At 51.2% G+C, this 16,999-nt stretch overlaps 2 protein-coding genes across 4 annotated transcripts in view; one reads left to right on the forward strand and one right to left on the reverse strand.

Moving 5' to 3' along the window:
- The window catches only part of ARHGEF6 (Rac/Cdc42 guanine nucleotide exchange factor 6), a 40,674-nt gene extending 35,971 nt beyond the window's left edge, over window positions 1–4,703 (forward strand). For all 3 annotated transcript variants that reach the window (XM_056360052.1, XM_056360051.1, XM_056360053.1), the window contains 3 exons: window positions 724–823; window positions 1,669–1,723; window positions 2,368–4,703. In XM_056360052.1, the coding sequence (XP_056216027.1) occupies window positions 724–823; window positions 1,669–1,723; window positions 2,368–2,508 (296 nt within the window). In that variant the 3' untranslated portion in view covers window positions 2,509–4,703. The remainder of the gene's footprint in view (window positions 1–723; window positions 824–1,668; window positions 1,724–2,367) is intronic.
- A 4,752-nt stretch (window positions 4,704–9,455) lies between these two features.
- Window positions 9,456–16,186, reverse strand: CD40LG (CD40 ligand). The gene is made up of 6 exons (XM_056360050.1): window positions 15,951–16,186; window positions 14,015–14,152; window positions 12,736–12,781; window positions 12,387–12,434; window positions 12,009–12,071; window positions 9,456–10,012 (listed from the first exon to the last, which is right to left on the reverse strand). The coding sequence occupies exons 1-6, from the start codon at window positions 16,104–16,106 to the stop codon at window positions 9,642–9,644; spliced, it is 822 nt and encodes a 273-aa protein (XP_056216025.1). The 5' UTR covers window positions 16,107–16,186; the 3' UTR covers window positions 9,456–9,641.
- Window positions 16,187–16,999: the final 813 nt, after the last annotated feature.

Below are 16,999 nucleotides of genomic sequence, written 5' to 3' on the forward strand. Positions count from 1 at the left end.
AGAACAGATGGTTGCATCATACAGCAGTGAGGCTCATGCTAGGAAACTGTGTGGTGTTCAATCTTCAAGATAAGGGAGCTTCATCTACCTAGTGGTTTAGTTGCCATTGTCTTTCTTCTAAACGCAGAGAATGAAGCTGGTAGGAGGGCAGATGAGACACCGCTATTTCACCAGCACTTGTTAGGAATTAAGCAAACCTAGTGAGTGCCTGTGGCTGTCAGCACTGAAAACGTGATGGTAATCTCAGGTTGCATACAGCTTTGGAAAGGAAGCATGTATATTATCTCTCAATCAGCTGCGTGTTTAAGAACAAGCTGCTTCATAAGAACCTATCTAACATCTTCAGCTCTGGAAATATAACTATTTATCATTGCTGGTGAGATGTCAAATTAAATCACTGAACTATCAAATAATGGTACATTTAAAGAGGGGAGGTCGTGTTTCTTCTGAGAGCTCTTGACTCGAATCGAATAATTTCATTTATAAGTCATGACGTAGCTTTAGATGCAGCGAGCACTCTTGAAAACTTTCCACTTGCTGCTTTAGCGCCAGGTCGGTGGTACGTATAAGCCCGTACGTAACCGTGGCAGATAGGTGGTGGCTTCTCCAGCCCCTGTGTCCCCGCAGAGGAGCGGAGAGAGCAAGGGCTGCTGCCTCCAGAGCACCGTGGGCACCGGGGAGACATCTCCCTTCTTCTTCCTGATGGGTAATTCTTGTACACAGGCTCCCGTAAAGACTCCATCCCCCAAGTCCTTCTTCCTGAGGAAGAGAAAATCATCATAGAGGAAACACGAAGCAACGGCCAGACTGTCACGGAGGAAAAGTAAGCGTGGCTGCTGGCCGATCCCCTTGTTGCTTTTTGGAAAGCCGTTAAAACCCGACGCGCTCTCCTTCTGCATCCCTGCAGAGGAGCGGGGCTGGTCTCACCGACCGCTGCCTTAGTCCAGTTGCTGTTTTGTCCCTTTTTAAGGACAGAGCAGCCAGCTGCCGTGACGTGGCTGTAACCCTCTGGGAGTCCGTGCGCTGGGTCCTGAGAGCCAGTTTGTTGAGTCCCAGAGCTTATCCGGGTGTAGCTAATGGCGTCAGGGAGGACAGAACCAAACAAGTGGCTTTTTTTTAACTTCTGACATACTGGGCTGCTGCTACCCCTCGGGAGCCTGCCTGGCACCCTGTCTGTGAGGGCTACCCAGCTTCAGCATCTGGGCGACAGCGCTGATCGGCTCCTTCTCTAACCCAGACAGCGCATTGCTTTCGTGCTTGTTATTTTTGCAGTATAACCTCAAGGAATCAAAGCCATTTTACAAAAGATGCTCGGGCATTTCCAGGTTTAAAATCATTGTTATTTATTGCAGTAGCATAAGCAGGGAAGCCAAAACCACAGACCTTTGTTGATAACTTAAAAGATAGCAGAACAAGGTATTTTTCTTGAGTTTTTAGAAAAGAGCCCTGAATATCAGACCGGTGGCCTATTAAATGCTCCTGGGCTGTGTTTCCAGAATCCTCTCACAGGCAGCAGCATTCGCAGCAGCCTGATGCTGGCCAAGCAGAAGCTGGAAGCACCTTCCCCATCAGCACCTCACTCACGAAAGCTCCCTTGCTGTTGCTGTTTTGCTATACTCCAGCTTTTTTTTAATTTTTTTTTTTTAACGTTGGCATTTCTTTTTGCAGGAGCCTTGTTGACACAGTTTATGCACTGAAAGATGAAGTCAAAGAACTGAAGCAGGTACTCTGAGCGGGGTCGTTTGTGCTGGGGCTTGAGCAGAAGCCAGCCAGGCTGCACTGGGTCATTATCTTTGACTGGTCAGTGCCCTGGAAGAGTCTTGCTGATGCTGGTCTAATCCTGCAGCTCCCTGCGTCAGCATTAGTTTTCTTCTGGTTTTTAGCTCCCTGAATCAACTCACCACACAATTGCTGAGCACCAGAGCCAGCAGGAGGGAAGGAGTTGTTGGTCTTTGTGGTAACATGAAACTTGCCCCCTACTCTAAAACCCTTTCAACTTGTTCATTTTATAGGGGTCTGGTAGGTACCAATTCTTGTAGACTCGGAGGAAATACGTCCTCCCTCCAGCCCCCCGCCTGAAGGTGGGAGAGCCCACCCCAGGAGGACAGGGTCCTCCAAGCCAGGCTAAAATTAGGTTTCCACAAGGATGCTTCTGCCTGCTCAAAGTCACAGGGACTTCTGTGCAGGTCTATAAGGTAGTAAGGGTCTGCTTGAGTGGATCAGGCCACAAGTAACCTGTGGTGTCCATCCTCACAAGCCAGCAGGGCCTGTCAGATGTCCCTGATATTTCATCACCTCTGAGGCACCAGGCGTGTGGAGCTACCTCATCGCACCTGCATCTTTAACTCTTTATTTTTTACCTTGCAGGAGAACAAAAGGATGAAACAGTGTTTGGAGGAAGAGCTTAAATCCAGGAAGGACTTGGAGAAGCTGGTTAGAAGGCTGCTGAAGCAGACGGACGAGTGTGGCAGAGAGGACACGGGGCGCAAGTCGTCTCTGATCGCCTGAATTTGGGGAGAAGCTGCTGGCAGTGGTGTGTGACCTCAGGTGGTTTTTGGGAAGCGGAACTGGATCCTTTGCCTCTTCTTGCTCCTTATTTTGTTGGTTTGGGGAATTTTGTTACCAAAAAAAAAAAAAAAAAAGTCATAGAGAAAAAAAAGAATAGGTTTTCTTCCATCCAATAAGGAAATAAACCAGAAACAATCAATCACAACTAAACCAGTAAGCAAGCGGTCCATGATTCACAATTCATCTGCAGCAACTAATACCTCATCGTACCTGCTACTGGGAGCAAATACAAACTCTGCTAATGATTGCTGCTCACAAAGGGTTTGGCAGCAGTTTCCTAGAGGAAGCTTAAGCACTTTTTAATGCTTTCATTCTTTCCAAAAGCACCGGTACCTATTTATTGAATGAAAACATTACTGAGGTAGCATTGAGCAGAAACCAAGAAGCACCATGCTCCTCTTTTCAGATAATCACAGCTGGGGAAGCTTGTCCCATCCACCTTCTTTTTCCCCGTTAGTTGACTGTAGCGAACTAGAGCCCAGCAATACTGTGGTTCCCGTGTGGCCTTGATACTGATTAAAATGTGCAATTAACATGAAGACATTCGAACTCTTTGGGGAAGTCAGATCTGGAGCACCTGTCAGAGCGCATGGGAAGGTATGTTGCACAGTGCTGCCTCCTAAGAGCTCGTGATTAGCGCAACAGGTAACTGCTGTTCTGCCCCCACATCCCTTTTCTTATGCATGACCTAGAACTCCTACTCCCTTCTTTGTTTTCACATTGAGTGTCCAGGTATCATATGAGTTTATAGTTTTGCTGTGCTTCCCCTTGCAGGACATGCTTTTCTCTGTGTGAAATGTAAACACTGCTTGACAACAAGGAACAACCCCCACACGTGCTGATTCCCTGTTCCCGTCTGCCCGTGTTAGCTGGGAACAAAGCCAATGACCACTTCTACCCCCATTGCCCCCCAACGGGCTTTCTGCTAGGAAAAAGGAACTTTCTCTCGGAATAGGAAAGGTATTTATGTTTTGACAAGAGCTGGAACGCTCCTGGGGCAAGGATGGTCAGCACCCTTCCAGATCCCTGCACAGCACCTCGAACACAGCACACAGGCAACATGCATATGTATTGGCTATCTTCATCTTATTCGGTGTTATACCCTAGTTTAGAACTGATGTTTTCCTTTGTTCCTTAGCAGCATTATAAAAGTAACCTTCTGTTACAGTTAATTATAAGTCTTAATGTATATCACAGGGCAGCATGGTCCCAGGGTGTGCAGACACACCACAGCTCATTACAGTCACATCGTTACGTTGGTCATGAAAGACATAGAGGCAATAATTACAACTCCCTCCTCGCAATTAAAATTTAGCCAGAACATAGCAAATGGTGTTTGGGGAGAGCTAGACTCCAAAACATCACAAGGAGTGTAAAAAGAAACCCTCTCTAAATCTAAGCTGTTTCTAGGACAAAACAGAGGTCTTTTTTGCTCTGGCTACATTTGACATCTCCAGAGCTTCCCAGCTGGATGGCAGCTCCCCACATCCCGGTGCAGGCATGCCGTTGAGCATTTGGTCAGCAGGCAGGTTCTACCGTGCTGGTTAATGGTTTGCCAGGATGATGGCCTTTGCTGCACACCGAGCAGCTCGTGCCGCCGATCGGGGGTGCTGTGCCCAGGCACCCCAGCACTGTCCAGTCCTGCTGCCTGCCCAAAGGTGGGCTGGGAGCCAGGCTGGTGACATGCACTGGGTGCTAGGCAGCAAACCAAGGGTCACTTACACTCCAAGGAGAGGGTAGAAACGTTTCCTCGTTGCCCCCTGGTTTAGTTGAAACCTGTGCTGTGTACATATGCATGTTCGTAAGATGTAATGTGATGGAGGGCACACTGGGACTTTTTGGATCAAGCGTTTGTCAAGAGCTAGAAGCCAAAAAAGACAAGAAAATAAAAAGGAAAAGAAGCCATGCCGGATGGACAGCAATGTTTCCATATTTACTTTGTTTACAGTGCTTTGTAAATAGGTTCCAGTGAGTCTGTCTTTAGATGGATGTTGTGTCAGCTGCCTTCCAGTTTATCTTTGTCATGTAGGTTTATTTACTGTAACTACTTATGCAAGTTCAACTTTTCTAACATGTTTTTATTTTGAACAGTTTTTTAATTGACATTTTCAACAAATAAAGAAGGATAAAAATGGCTTCTTAGCTCTCGGTGCTGCTTCATTTCCGCCACGAAAGCAAAGCCAGTGCTTGCTCTGGGCATCCCTGATTTGCTCAAAATGCCCGTGGGTGCCTCATCCACCCTCCAGTTTACTGGCTGCTGGCAGGGATACTGGTGTGAATGGTGATGCTGGCACTTGAGCTGTTGCTCCCACCACCGCCCAGACCTGCAGCAGGGAAGGGCACCTGGTCCCAGGGGAAGGAGATGCGGTTCCATCCCTCAAGTTCTGCTTGCACTCTGCTAACAAGGATGCTTTAGGGAGAATTAGCTGTGCGGGCAGGTTGCTGTAGATAAGTGACTTCCTGCCTAAGTTTGGTTTGTTTTGTTGTTTTGGGTTTGTTTTTTTTTTCTTAGTTAGCTTGTGTTTTTTTCTGGCATTTAGGTGTGGTGACAGGATTTCCTTTGGTCTACCACTTGGACAAGACCTCTCCTGCATGCTGGTATTTTTAACTCTTTGGTAGAGACATACCGCGCTGCCAGCCCACAGCCAAAGCGGGAGGATCGAGGGCAGGAGGGCCAGGCCCTGCTCTCCCTCCACAAGCACAGCAGTCGGAGCAGGAAAAAAAAAAAAAAAGTGAAAAAAGAACACTGGCCTCAGGTGCATCATGGAAAAACAATGAAGTCTGCAAGGGAGCCACCCTGAACCCAAGTGGCACTTCAGGGAATTATTGCAGAGGCAGACCAGAGCCATACCCAGACCAGAGTGCCCCTGAGCCTGCACTGGGCACAAGAGCAAGGAGGGAGCATCCCCTAGGCTCATCTTGGGGGGAACATCTCCACTCCCACGTCCCCATGAGATCCACACCTTAACCAGAGACCGCCCATCCTGCTCTCCTGCTGAACATGGGGTCTTCTTTGGCCCCCTCTCTTATGCCAGCCCCCAAACAGCCCCTTTGCACAACCCAGCTCCAACACAGGTAGCGCCAGCAGCTCCCAGGCAATGGAGTTTTGGCTCCAAACGACCATCAATGTGAAAAACCAGAAAAAAAGCCCAACCAACAGCTTAAATCTGTGCAGCCCCAGCCATTGCCACAGCTAGAGATCCCCTGGAGGTGGTGGGCTGCTCCTGCTGCCTGCCCCAGTGCGGCACCACCCCACAGCACAAGTGCCCCCAGCTCTGAACTAAAACCGGGGCGGGGGGGGGGGGGGGGGGGGGGGCGGGCAGAAGGCTCCTATGCCCCCAGGGTGCATGCAAGAGGTTTGGCTTCCTAGAGGAGACCTAGACACTGCCTGCGCCAAGCAGGGGAAAGAGCTGTCACCAAGCAAGGGGTGCCAAGGTAAGGCTGGCACCCAGGCAACCAGTGCCTAACTGGGAAGGGGGATTTAAAAAAAAACCCCAAAAACAACAACAACAAAAAAAAGACCCCAAAGTAGTGCAGAGATTCTAGGACAGGCTTGTCGTCTCGGTGGCCACTGTGCACAGCCCCGCAGCATGTGGGCAGCCCTGCTCCAGCTGCTGCTGCCCAGCAGCCCTGAGCTCATTGGCACCAGCTGGAGAGACCCTGCTTGGAAAGTGGCATCCCAACCTTTTTTGAGGGGAAAAAAACCTGAACCAAAATCTCATTTTTTATACAGAACTAAAAAAAAAATAATATATTTCCCAGTGAGCTGTGCGTCTTAAGCCGTGCAAGCACCTCTCCCAGCAGATGACTATACTGCTGCTTGCTCCTGCCACTGCTTGCCTGTGCCCCCCCATCAGCTGCCATGCTGATGTGACCCACGTACTCATCACCCTTTCATCCCCTTCTTAGAAAGAGCGAAAATCAGAAACCGTAAAATCCACAGCCCAAGGATGACAGAGAGGGCCCACATCAAGGGGAGAAATAAATAAATAAATAAATAAAATCAACGTATTGGTGATGTTCAGACTTTCCACGGGTAGGGGAAACCTGCACCTGCCACGGCACTGGGCAGGGGCCAGGGACAACAAAACTGCTCGGGAGAAGGCCACAGCTGGATGGCAGCAATCGCAGCTCCTCCCTTCCCACGCACTACCTCACATCCGAATCCCACAGGCTATTTTTGACAAATGAAGAAACAGAGGCAAGAAACGGCAAAAGCCCTGGGAAAGGCAGTGCTGCGGGCAGGGCCGGGCTGGGCAGGCAGCCCGTGGGCAGGGGAGGTGGCAACTGGCATCTGCTGCTCTCGCTACAGCATTTATTGTGCTTTTATGCTTTGTTTTGTTCTCTCTTCTTTAATTGTCTCCCCCAGTCACGCAGGAAAATCTATTTTTCCATGCAATTTGCAGCTCCTGGATCCCCTCTCAGTGACTGGCGCCAGGGACTGCAGCCCAGCTCAAACCCCCTGGCCGATGGAGCTGGGAGCTGCAGGGGGTTCAAGGCTGTGCACTGTTTCCCCTCTCCCATGATAACCTGTTTCTGAAGGACATGGACACCCAACAACAGCTATGCACACACTCCTCACAGCTCTTCCCTCCCCATCCACTTGCTCCCAGCCAGCTTCTCCCCCGTTTCAGACCGTGCAGGTTTGCATCGTCTTTGGTTTCTCCCGTGGCTCCCACCCACACCCCCACCGCTGCTGGGCACCTCCACTTCCCCTGCAAAGCTCTGGGGCTCTCCAGCCACGCAAGCGTTGCCTTAGCGAGCCCAACCTGCAAGGGTGGCCAGGTTTCAGCAGCAGTGGGGATGCAGTTGGACCCACATCACCGCAGGAGGTGGTGGGACCCACCGCAGGAGGCTGCGGCCACCCAGACCCTGCACCCAGCACCCATAGGATCCTACCTTGTGCAGTACCCATCCCTCTGCTCCAAAGCTGAGACATCCCTGAAGGTACAAGCAGGAAGAGTCCTCTTCCAGCCAGGTGTCCTAAATACCTTTAAATTTGCCCCCACCCTTTTCCTTCACAGCTGTGCAGGGGGCTCCAGCCCCAGGGCCTTGCTGCCTTCCCAGGGCAGGGGGGTCCTTGCTCCCTTCTCCAGCCAGAATGTCCCCAGCACTGCATGGCCCTGGTACCCCAACATGTCCCAAGGAGTGGGGTGGGACAGTTGCCCCCAGACGCTTTTAGGGACTGGCTGTTCCCCCTGTGCCCCCTAGTGCTACCCCACTGCCCTCTGTCCCCAGACCCCAAGCAGGAGCCTGGAAAATCCCAGCCTGGCGCTGAGAAGAGTGAGCGGCATTCAAAACACACAAAGCACCCTGTCTCTTCATTCCCAAATTGTATTAGTTGTGGGGTGACAGTGGACGAACCCCCACTCTCAGCAAGGGGAACCATGAATGTTGAAATACTCTGCAAAACACAGCGCTGGCCATGCACAGTCCCTTGGCATGCGGCGCTTCTCCGTTAATAAGATGGTTTTAGTTAAATAAATAGTTTTTATACATTGTGTCAGACAAGAGTGCTCGATTCCCTGATGAAGTTAGGTAGGCACTTTGGGAGAACTGCCAACAAATACATATTAAATTATAGTAAAACCAGAGTGGCTCTGAGCTCTCCTCTGCTGGCTTTGGGAGGGGGCCGTGTCGGGCACCCAGCACTGCAAGGAGCTGTGCGAAGACTGCCCCATCCGTCCCGGCAGTGGTGGCACTCAGGCGCCGTGTTAGGACCAGACCTGCAGCCTCCAGCCAAGAAAACCCCAAGGACTGCCCAAATCTGAAAGCTCTTCCACTTGCAAACCTGTTGGCTTCCAGGAGTGTTTCCAAACTTCTGCACTCCGACAAGTGTGACCTGTATAACCAAACGCTCCAGACTGGCCACCTTTGGCATCTTTAGATGCTTTTAAAAAATGCTGCATCAAGATCCTTGTGCCCTGCTGTTGCTCAGCTCACTTTCTCTGTGGGCCAAGCTGGAGAAGAGGGTCAGGGAGAGCCCAGCATGCAGTGCCACCCAGGTACCTCCTGCCTGAGAGGGGGTCCTGCCCCTCTGCACAGCCTTGCCCTCCTGGAGCTCCAGGAAAAGCACTGCTGTGGGCGCGTCCTCACAGAGGACAACCAGAAGATGCTCTACACATGTACCTTGGAGGGCTTGGCAAGAAGCAGTTGGCCCTGCCACCCCCATGCTTTCCTGGTCGTCCTCCTAGGGCAGGAGGGGTCTCAGGAGAGGAGGCAGGTCCAAATGTGATGGTGCTGGCCAACACCCGTTCCACAGGGGAGTGAAACAGTCCACAGGCAGAGGGTCCAGACTCTACCTGCAGAGGTGGGAGAAGGACAGCCTGGTGAGCGGATTTGGGTCACCAAGAGCAGAGCACCACTGGCACCTTACCCACACTCTGACTTGAAATCAGCAGTGTCCCCTGCCACCGATCGCCCCTGTGCTGCAGGGTGGTTGTCACCGAGCACGACCAGGGCCAAGGCAGTGCCACCCTAAGCAAGAAGGCTGGTTGAGTTTCGTAGATAGGCACGGGTGGAAAAAAGGAGGTTCTCAAGATAAAGCAGACAGTTAGGATGGCAACGATGCATCACCAGCAGCTAGCACGTAAGGACAGTGCTTGGCTGATTGATTCCTTTAGAGGAGACGTTCCTAAGCCGTTTAATGTTTTTCCGTTGATGTTTTGTAAGCAGATTGGTACGGAAGATATGTACCAACCTAGCTTGGCTGGAGCGCCCTGAGCCATCCTACATTGCTAGGAAAGAAACGCTGATGGTAGAGCTCGCTAAATAAAGCTCTTGTGACATAACGGGGACATCCACCCTGCCAGGCACGTGGGGCATGGCAGACCCAGGCACGTACCAAACTGTTGGCAACAAAAGAAAAAAGCAAAGTGCAAACAACAACAGCTTCAAACTTTGTTCCATTTGTGTTCTCAGGGCCCCTTGGCCCTCATTAATAAATAACAAAATATACACATTAAGAAACAAGAAAACCGAAGAGACAGAGGAACATAAATACGGGAAACAGGGGAAGCCACTTTGCTCAACAAAGTTGGGTGGACCCCCAGCTTGGGGCGGCCCCCTCCTCACTACAACTTGAAGATGCCAAAGTAGGTGCTGCCATGCCTGTAGTTCACTCGTGTTGAGTCTGTCACATTGACAAAGACCATGTCCCCTTCCCGGAGCTGGAAGACACCGCCCTCCCGGATGGACTGGAGGCTGCAGTGAGACGTGGAGCTGTTGTGTGTGTCTAGTCCCTTCAGCAAGAGCCGGTCCTCTTCCATGGGGAGATACAAATAAATATAGAGGGTGAAGGGTGCTGAAGTCTCCGCCTTGGTGCAGAAGCTGACTTGGGAATAGATGTAGTAGAGCCCTGCTTCCTTCACCTTCAGTTTCCCCTCCTGGTAGGATAGCGATTTGTTGTTCATGGGGCCATACATCGTTGTCCTCCATTCTAGCACTGTAGGGGGAAAGCACGACAGATGAGCTTGGAGAAGGTGACATCCAGTTTGGCAGGCTGATTCTGGGGGGACACCCCACAGACATTTGGCATCACAGCCTCTGACTGCTGCGGGATGCAGGGCTGGCTCCTGCCCACCCCAGGACACCATCCCCAGCCCAGGGGAGCAGGGTCCCTTTCCCCAAAGCCAGGACACGTTTAACCCTTGTTCCTGGTCACTGGCCTTGACACCCTTGAATCCATTATGCAAGCAGAGGAGCACTTGGTTTCCTTCACCCAACCAAGTGGAAATGCTTAGGGTGGAGGATTGCACACAGCTGCCACCGCGGGCTAAACACCCCTGTGCCCACCCCCGTAGGGTTTCTGTCTCCACAGCTTTTGGTGGCACAGCCTCCGAGCCCTCAGAGCACTGCCAAAACACACCGCAGCTCCTATCTCCAGAGGCACCATCCCAGGGCACATAGTGTTCCGAACTGGGTGCTGCCTTTCCTCCAAAGTCCATGCTCCACTTGGCCTCTGAAGAAGGTGAGACTTTGCCAAGGAAGTGCAAAAATCAACGTCCCACAATTTTGGTCCCTGGCAGCGTTCAGAGCTGGGAGGGTTTTGCGTGGCAACTCCCGCCTCCCACCACTGGGACCACTGCCCACACAAACCCGCTGCTGCCAGGGCTTTTGGACACTGTCACTGTCATCAGAGCGTAAGAGTAGCTCATGAGGAGGCGCTCCTGCCAGTCTGTACAGGTAAGTCCCTACGGACACCAGGAGGCCATGGCCGTAGGGGCTGAGCTCAGCTGCCACCTCTGGGAGCGATTTTGGACCTCCGCCTTCCCCAGTCCCAGAGACACTTGCAAGAGCAGTATGGGTGAGCAACCCAGCTCCAAGGGGAGTAATAATTTCAGCTGTCCCAGCCCAGAGTCCCAGTCCCCGCAGCGGGGGGTCCTGGGGGAGCCACACAGCCCACGGTCTGTGCCCGTGCATCCCACAGGGACATTTATTGCCTCTGTGCCTGACTGCCGAGGAGCGGAGCCGAGCTCCAGGTAGCTGCTGCTCTCTGGAGAATTTCAACCCTCTTTATAGGCTCAACAAGCGCTTAAGCAGGGAGTTTTAAAATGCAGCAAGTTTCTCACTTCTTTGATCTTATCTAACACTAAGCTTTCCATAGGCAGACTGAGCTCTGGGTGAAATGCTGCGTCAGAGATGGAAAGAGCGGTTGCCGATTACTGGCAGTTACTCCAGAATTAAATCAAAAGTACTCAGATTGCGAAAGCCTTGCCTGATTGAGAGACTGACCTTGCAACCTCTTGCTCGCTTTGGTAATCCTTGCTCTTGTGGGATATTCCTTAGCTAAAGCTATGCTGAGGGACAGAGCTGCGAGAGCAACCATGGTCTGTGCAGAGGGTTGCACATGTGCAAATGGACTCACGTGCATTTCTCAAAACTAACCTGGCTGAGGCTGTCAATAAGTGCATCTTGCCTAGATCAGTTTGGAGCTATCTATGCTGTGACTGTAAAGTCATCACCTCGTCCACGTTGCTATCAGGACCACTACAGGTAAGAAGATGACTAGATCAGCAGATACAATATGCCAGCAGAGCCACCCTGGCAAGACACGTCCAGGAGAGCAGAAGCATTGCATTTTGAGTCCAAAAGAAAAATGAGAGGTTGGTTTCATTACATACAAAAAGAAATAGTTTTCTGCTCATGAGAAACACTGCAAAGATTAAGCCACTGGGGTGCATTTCTAGGAAGGCATAAATAAGGTTACTGAGGACAGCTGGCATGGGATGCACGAACCATGTGGCACAGGTGCATGTGGTGACATTACCACCGAGAGGTTTGCTGTACTCTGGGGACATGCTTTCATGCTGGGATTGTATCGTCCCTGTCCGTGCCCTTACTGAGCCACGGGGCAGGATTGCTGGGTCCGGCTGGGGGACGCATGCTGCCATGCCCCGCTGGCTCCCTGGCCAAGGCAGTGCTGAGTGGGTCTGTCTTACCTGAGACTGTCTTGCTGCTCTGGTGACCTGCCAGGTGGGCTGCGACCGGCTGCCTCTTCTCTGCTGCAATTTGGGAGAGCCAGTGTTATTGATGCCTTGGCACCCGCGGTCCCCCCACAGGAGCACAGCTCCTCTGCCGGGACTGTGGCACCTCCCACCCTTGATATTTCTCTATGGGCCAAATCCAGCTCAGTGACACACTCAGAAGTCGTCGTGTCCCCACCCCCCACCAGCCCTGAGTGAGGCAGGATCTGGCCTCTGCTCAGCAAAAACACACAGTTGCCTTCCAGGTGGAGCCTCTGAGGGATAAATCCTGCGGAGGAGACTGTGCCACCTTACCCACCATGGGAATGGGAGCTGGATGTGCCTGCCCCTTACCTGCCACAGATGTCTCATCCTTGTGCATCAAATGGGGATGCTCATGGCCTGCAATGCAAAAAGGCCACAGATTTAAATTTGGATTCATTTTCATCAGCTCCAGGCACTGTGGCACCCAGAGCTGCCTGCCCTGGTGAGACAGCCATGCCCGGTGACCCCCTCTGCCAGCCCCGTGCTGTGCACAGTCCTAACCCCATGGGGATGCTCCAAACCCCAGCCCCGTCCCCTGCCTCCGTGCCCTGCCCCGGGGCCCCAGTGGGCTGCTGCAGGGTGAAGGAAAGCCCTCCCCACGCCAAGCTCCTCCTGCCCTAGCCAGCCAGGGGTGCACTGGTGGCACCAGGAGACTCACCTTTCTGCATTTCAAACTTGGGCTGCTCCTTGCTGGCTTCCCCGTCCTGTAACAACAACAAAAATGTGTGGGGTTTTTTTTAAGATGTAAAAATCAATGGTTTTGAAAGTTTCTGTATAAAGGATGCTGTGCTCACTGCTCGGGTTGGCATGGTTTGTCCCCAACAGCCCTGCCAGCTCTCGGCAGAGGGTACCTGGAACCGCAAGGCCCCTCCAGTACCTTCCCCGGGACCACACAGGGCCATGGGCTGGCTGGCTGTGTGCAGCAGGGGGGTTGTAGGGTTTATGATCTTAGGTTTTATGTGATTAAAATGATGTGATGGGGAAAATTTATTTGGAAAAAAATGAAACAAACAAAAAAACCATTTCCTTTTCATTTAAAACCATGTCAGTGAGCCATGCTGCAGATGCTGCCCAGCCAGCCAGGCATGTCCCAGTCCCTGCAAAAGGGTTTTCAGGGCTGCTGAGCAGGGTCTATCTGAGACACAATTTTCTGTTGTCAGTTTGGTACCAATGCAAATCTGAAGATTTAGCTGAGGCATTTGATGTCATTGGACACTGACAACGAGGAAGAAATGTCCCTCTCCTGCCTGCTCTGGCCAGCACAGCCACTCCTAAACAGTGAATTCAAGGGCTGAGCAGGCTGAGAGCACCTCATCCCTGGCTGGGCAGCCCTCAGCTGCTCTAAGAGGGCATTACAGTGCAGGTTCAGTTCTCTGCACCCAAACACGAGAAGCCGCTGCACTGGCTGGAGGTGCCATCCCTGAGCCTGTGGGGTGGCATTTGCACAGCATCCTCCTCCTCCTCACCGGCTGCTGGCAGCTGTACTGCCTGGCCCAAGCCTTGCATAATCATCGACACCTGAGCAAAGTGGGCATAAAAGTCTTCCCAGCGGCAGGTGGCCACAAGCATCTTCACAGCCACCTGGCACAGGATTGGAGCTAGGTGCCAGACAGCAGAACATCAATATTTTTCATACTGGGATCAGAGTGCAGTGCCAGGGTGGCTGCAGCTCCATCCCTCCCACCACAAGCCCCAAGCATCCCTCAGCATGCTGCAGCTGGACGTGCTCTGACCAAGACTGGTTTGAGAAAAATATGGATGAGATTTTTCAATTATATCGTGTAAAAAGAATATAGCATAAAAAAGAGCATGTCTGTGCAGCCCCAAAGTAAAGGGTGCCCATGGTCTTAAAAAAAAGCTTGGGGTGAAGCTGTGCATGTGCCTGGGAGCCCTCCTCCACCTTCAGCGGGGTCTTTATCTGCCTAACAGCAGTGTACCTTGCACTGGAGGTCCTGGAAGCCCTTTAAAATCTTTTCGCAGTCCAATAATGTCGACTTCTGACCTTCGGCCGTCTGACATTTCTGTACCTTCCTCAGGAAGATGTAGTCTTCGTTTAAGCTCAATGTCTCTTCCATCTGCCAGCGAGGGAGAGAAGAGAGAGTGAATGGGATGTTAGTGGGAAACCTGTAATGGCCAGCAGCAGAGCCACGCTGTGCTCCTGCCAGTGACAGATCACAGCATGAAAGCTCAGCATCAGTTGTTCAGCATCGGGGTGAGCCGGGCAGACACACCACGGGTACCAAGCGCTCCCACCAGCCGCCCAGCACAGCATCTACACCTGCATCCACCAGGAATTGCACCCGGGGGGCTGACCCTGGCTGGCAATGCTGAATGAGTGGATGATCGCTCAGGATCTTTTCCTATTTTCTATCACCTTAACTTTGTATTTGTAATTCCCACTCTGCCTTTCCCAAAACACAGGTGGCAAATATCCACCCACCTGCATTTACAGACAGCAGCACACAATTTCAGCAGCTGGCTCAGGGCTTGCTGCCACTGCCCCAGCGGCCCCAGCAGGCAGCTGGGATGCTCACCCAGCCCCACTCTGCCCTGCCCGTGCAGCCCGGCTTTTCATTTTTTCAGCTAGCTTATTGACTAGAAGAGCTGCCAAGAGACTAAAACAACTTCTGGGTTGGGGCTGAATTCTGCCGAGAACTTCAGGTTAAAAAAAACAGATGTAAAAAAATCACCCCCCAAAAAAGAATAAATAAATATATATAATACTAATTTTCGAAGTTACACCACTTATTTGTAAAAACCTAACATTCAGCTAAACAGTAAAAAGAAGTGCAGGTGGACACGAGGAGACACATCCTGGCAGAGTGCTCAGTGCAGGCAGCACTGGCATGCAGAGGGTCGGGTTTGAAGCCCTGCCACAAGCTCTGAAGGCTGCTGAAACCCTCCTGCCACCTGTGACTGCATTTTGGCCACCTCTGAACCCCTGCCACAGCCCTGTGCAGCCACATTTTGCTCTGCCGGAGACCCTCTACTCACCCCTTCACTCCAAGGCTGCAACCTCCTTGCAGCAAAGTCCCCTTCCATCACCCTGACTTTTAAGTCCCTCTAGCTCAGGATTTCTTTCCACCCTTGAAGGTCAGAAGTCACCCACTTAAATTTCAATTTAAAAAATTCAAAAATCAGTAATGACGATCCTCATATCTGGTAGGGAGAACTCATTCTGGATTTTAGACGCATTTTATTCCTTTAGCTGGTAGTCTTTTCTGATTTGTTTTAGATTGGTGATTTTAAACATCGTGCAGTGCAGCTGCAGTCATGGCAACCTCAAAACCAGCTTTTCAGTTCTTAATTTTTTGCTAAATATTGTCCCAAGTATGGGACAGGATCACTAATACTCCGTCTCTTCAAAAGAAGACAAAGTAGTGGGATCCACTCCTTTCCTCCCTAAACAGAAAGACAGCATCTGAAGTGAGATGCTGGTAAAATTCATACAGGCAAACACTAAAAAAAAATTCATTTCTGGACCACCCATCCTTGTGCCTCGTGTCACAGTGCTGCCAAGTGCTACGGCACCAGAAAAATCAACCACAAGCCTGAAATAAGCACTTGTGTGTTTAAGCCACACTCTCCTCTCCCTGGACTGGCCATGGGCTGCAAGGTTTGCTACTAATGGCTCTTCTCGATTGATCCAATCTCATTTTGTTAATGAAAGGAACAGATCTCTTCCTCAGCATACATCTTAGTGGCAAATTAAAGCAGAAATGAGAAGTCAGGTGTAATAAATGCCACTCCCGCATCCATCCAGTGGCCAGCATCATTTCTACCTTGTTCATCCTTTTGGTGAGCACACCTCGCCGCAGCTGAAGGCAGATCACGTTAGCAATCCAACAGAGACAACCTTATTTCTCCACTTACCTTATCCATCTTCATGTGAAGATACAAACAGAAGAGTACGGTCCCAATCATCTGTGCTACAATAAATACAGCGAGAAAGCCCATGAACATTTTCATGGTGCTGGGCGAGGTGCTGCTGATGGGTCGGGGTGTTGCAGGGCTGTAGGGTTCGTTCATCCTCCGTGCACGTTGCTGGGGCGCCTTCAAATGCACTGCTTGCAAGTAGCATGAGAACTGTTGTGTGAGCACCCGCTGCTGAAGGGATACAGGTTGCAGCAACCTACACTTCCTGGAAAAAGCTCTTCGTAGTGGGTAAGTTTGTTCACTACCGTCTCCCACAACAAAAAAGGTTGCTTAGACTTTCTTCTCTGGTGCACTTCCATGCTTTTTCCTACCGTTCTACCAAAAGCAGAGAGATATTCTTATTCCATATATTCATATTTGCCCTTGAAACAATCCAGACTATGCCCTGGTTGGGTTTTTTTCTGCTGTGGATGAAAGTTTCATGACAAGTTGTCTTCAAAGAACTGAAGACCATGAACACACAGACATGGGCTGCCAGGGGCTAGGAAGCACTCGGGAACTCGGTTGTTTCTCAACAAAGGATTTTTGCCCTGTTTCCGATGACTTTGCAGTGAAGATGCTTGGCTGAGGCACACGCGTTGTGCTAATTTCTGGCCTTCCCTTGTGCTCCACATGGGTGAAGTCTGCCTGGGTAGGCTGTATGATCCTGGAGAAAAGACCATCTGTATGGGCATTGTGACCCTAGTGTGGGCTCAGTTTTCATGCTCCTTGACAGACAGCAGGACCTTAGGTCTTGGTGCTTGGCCACCACTCTGAAGAGACAAGTTTTAAGCAGCTCTCTTGGTGCCCTAATGAGGTGCTCACCCCACACCCAAGGGCACAAGCCATCTCAGCCCTGTCCCCACTTACCCATGTTACCTGTATCTATAGACCCAGGCGTGAGAAGGGCTGTGGGGGGTTGCTGGCCACTTCTGCCAGCTGCTGACCTCCCAGCATCACCTCCATGCAACTTTGGGCAACCCATATGTCCCCATATGTCTCAAGCG

The sequence above is a fragment of the Falco biarmicus genome, chromosome 14 (genome assembly GCF_023638135.1).
Source record: "Falco biarmicus isolate bFalBia1 chromosome 14, bFalBia1.pri, whole genome shotgun sequence".
Classification (NCBI taxonomy): domain Eukaryota; kingdom Metazoa; phylum Chordata; class Aves; order Falconiformes; family Falconidae; genus Falco; species Falco biarmicus.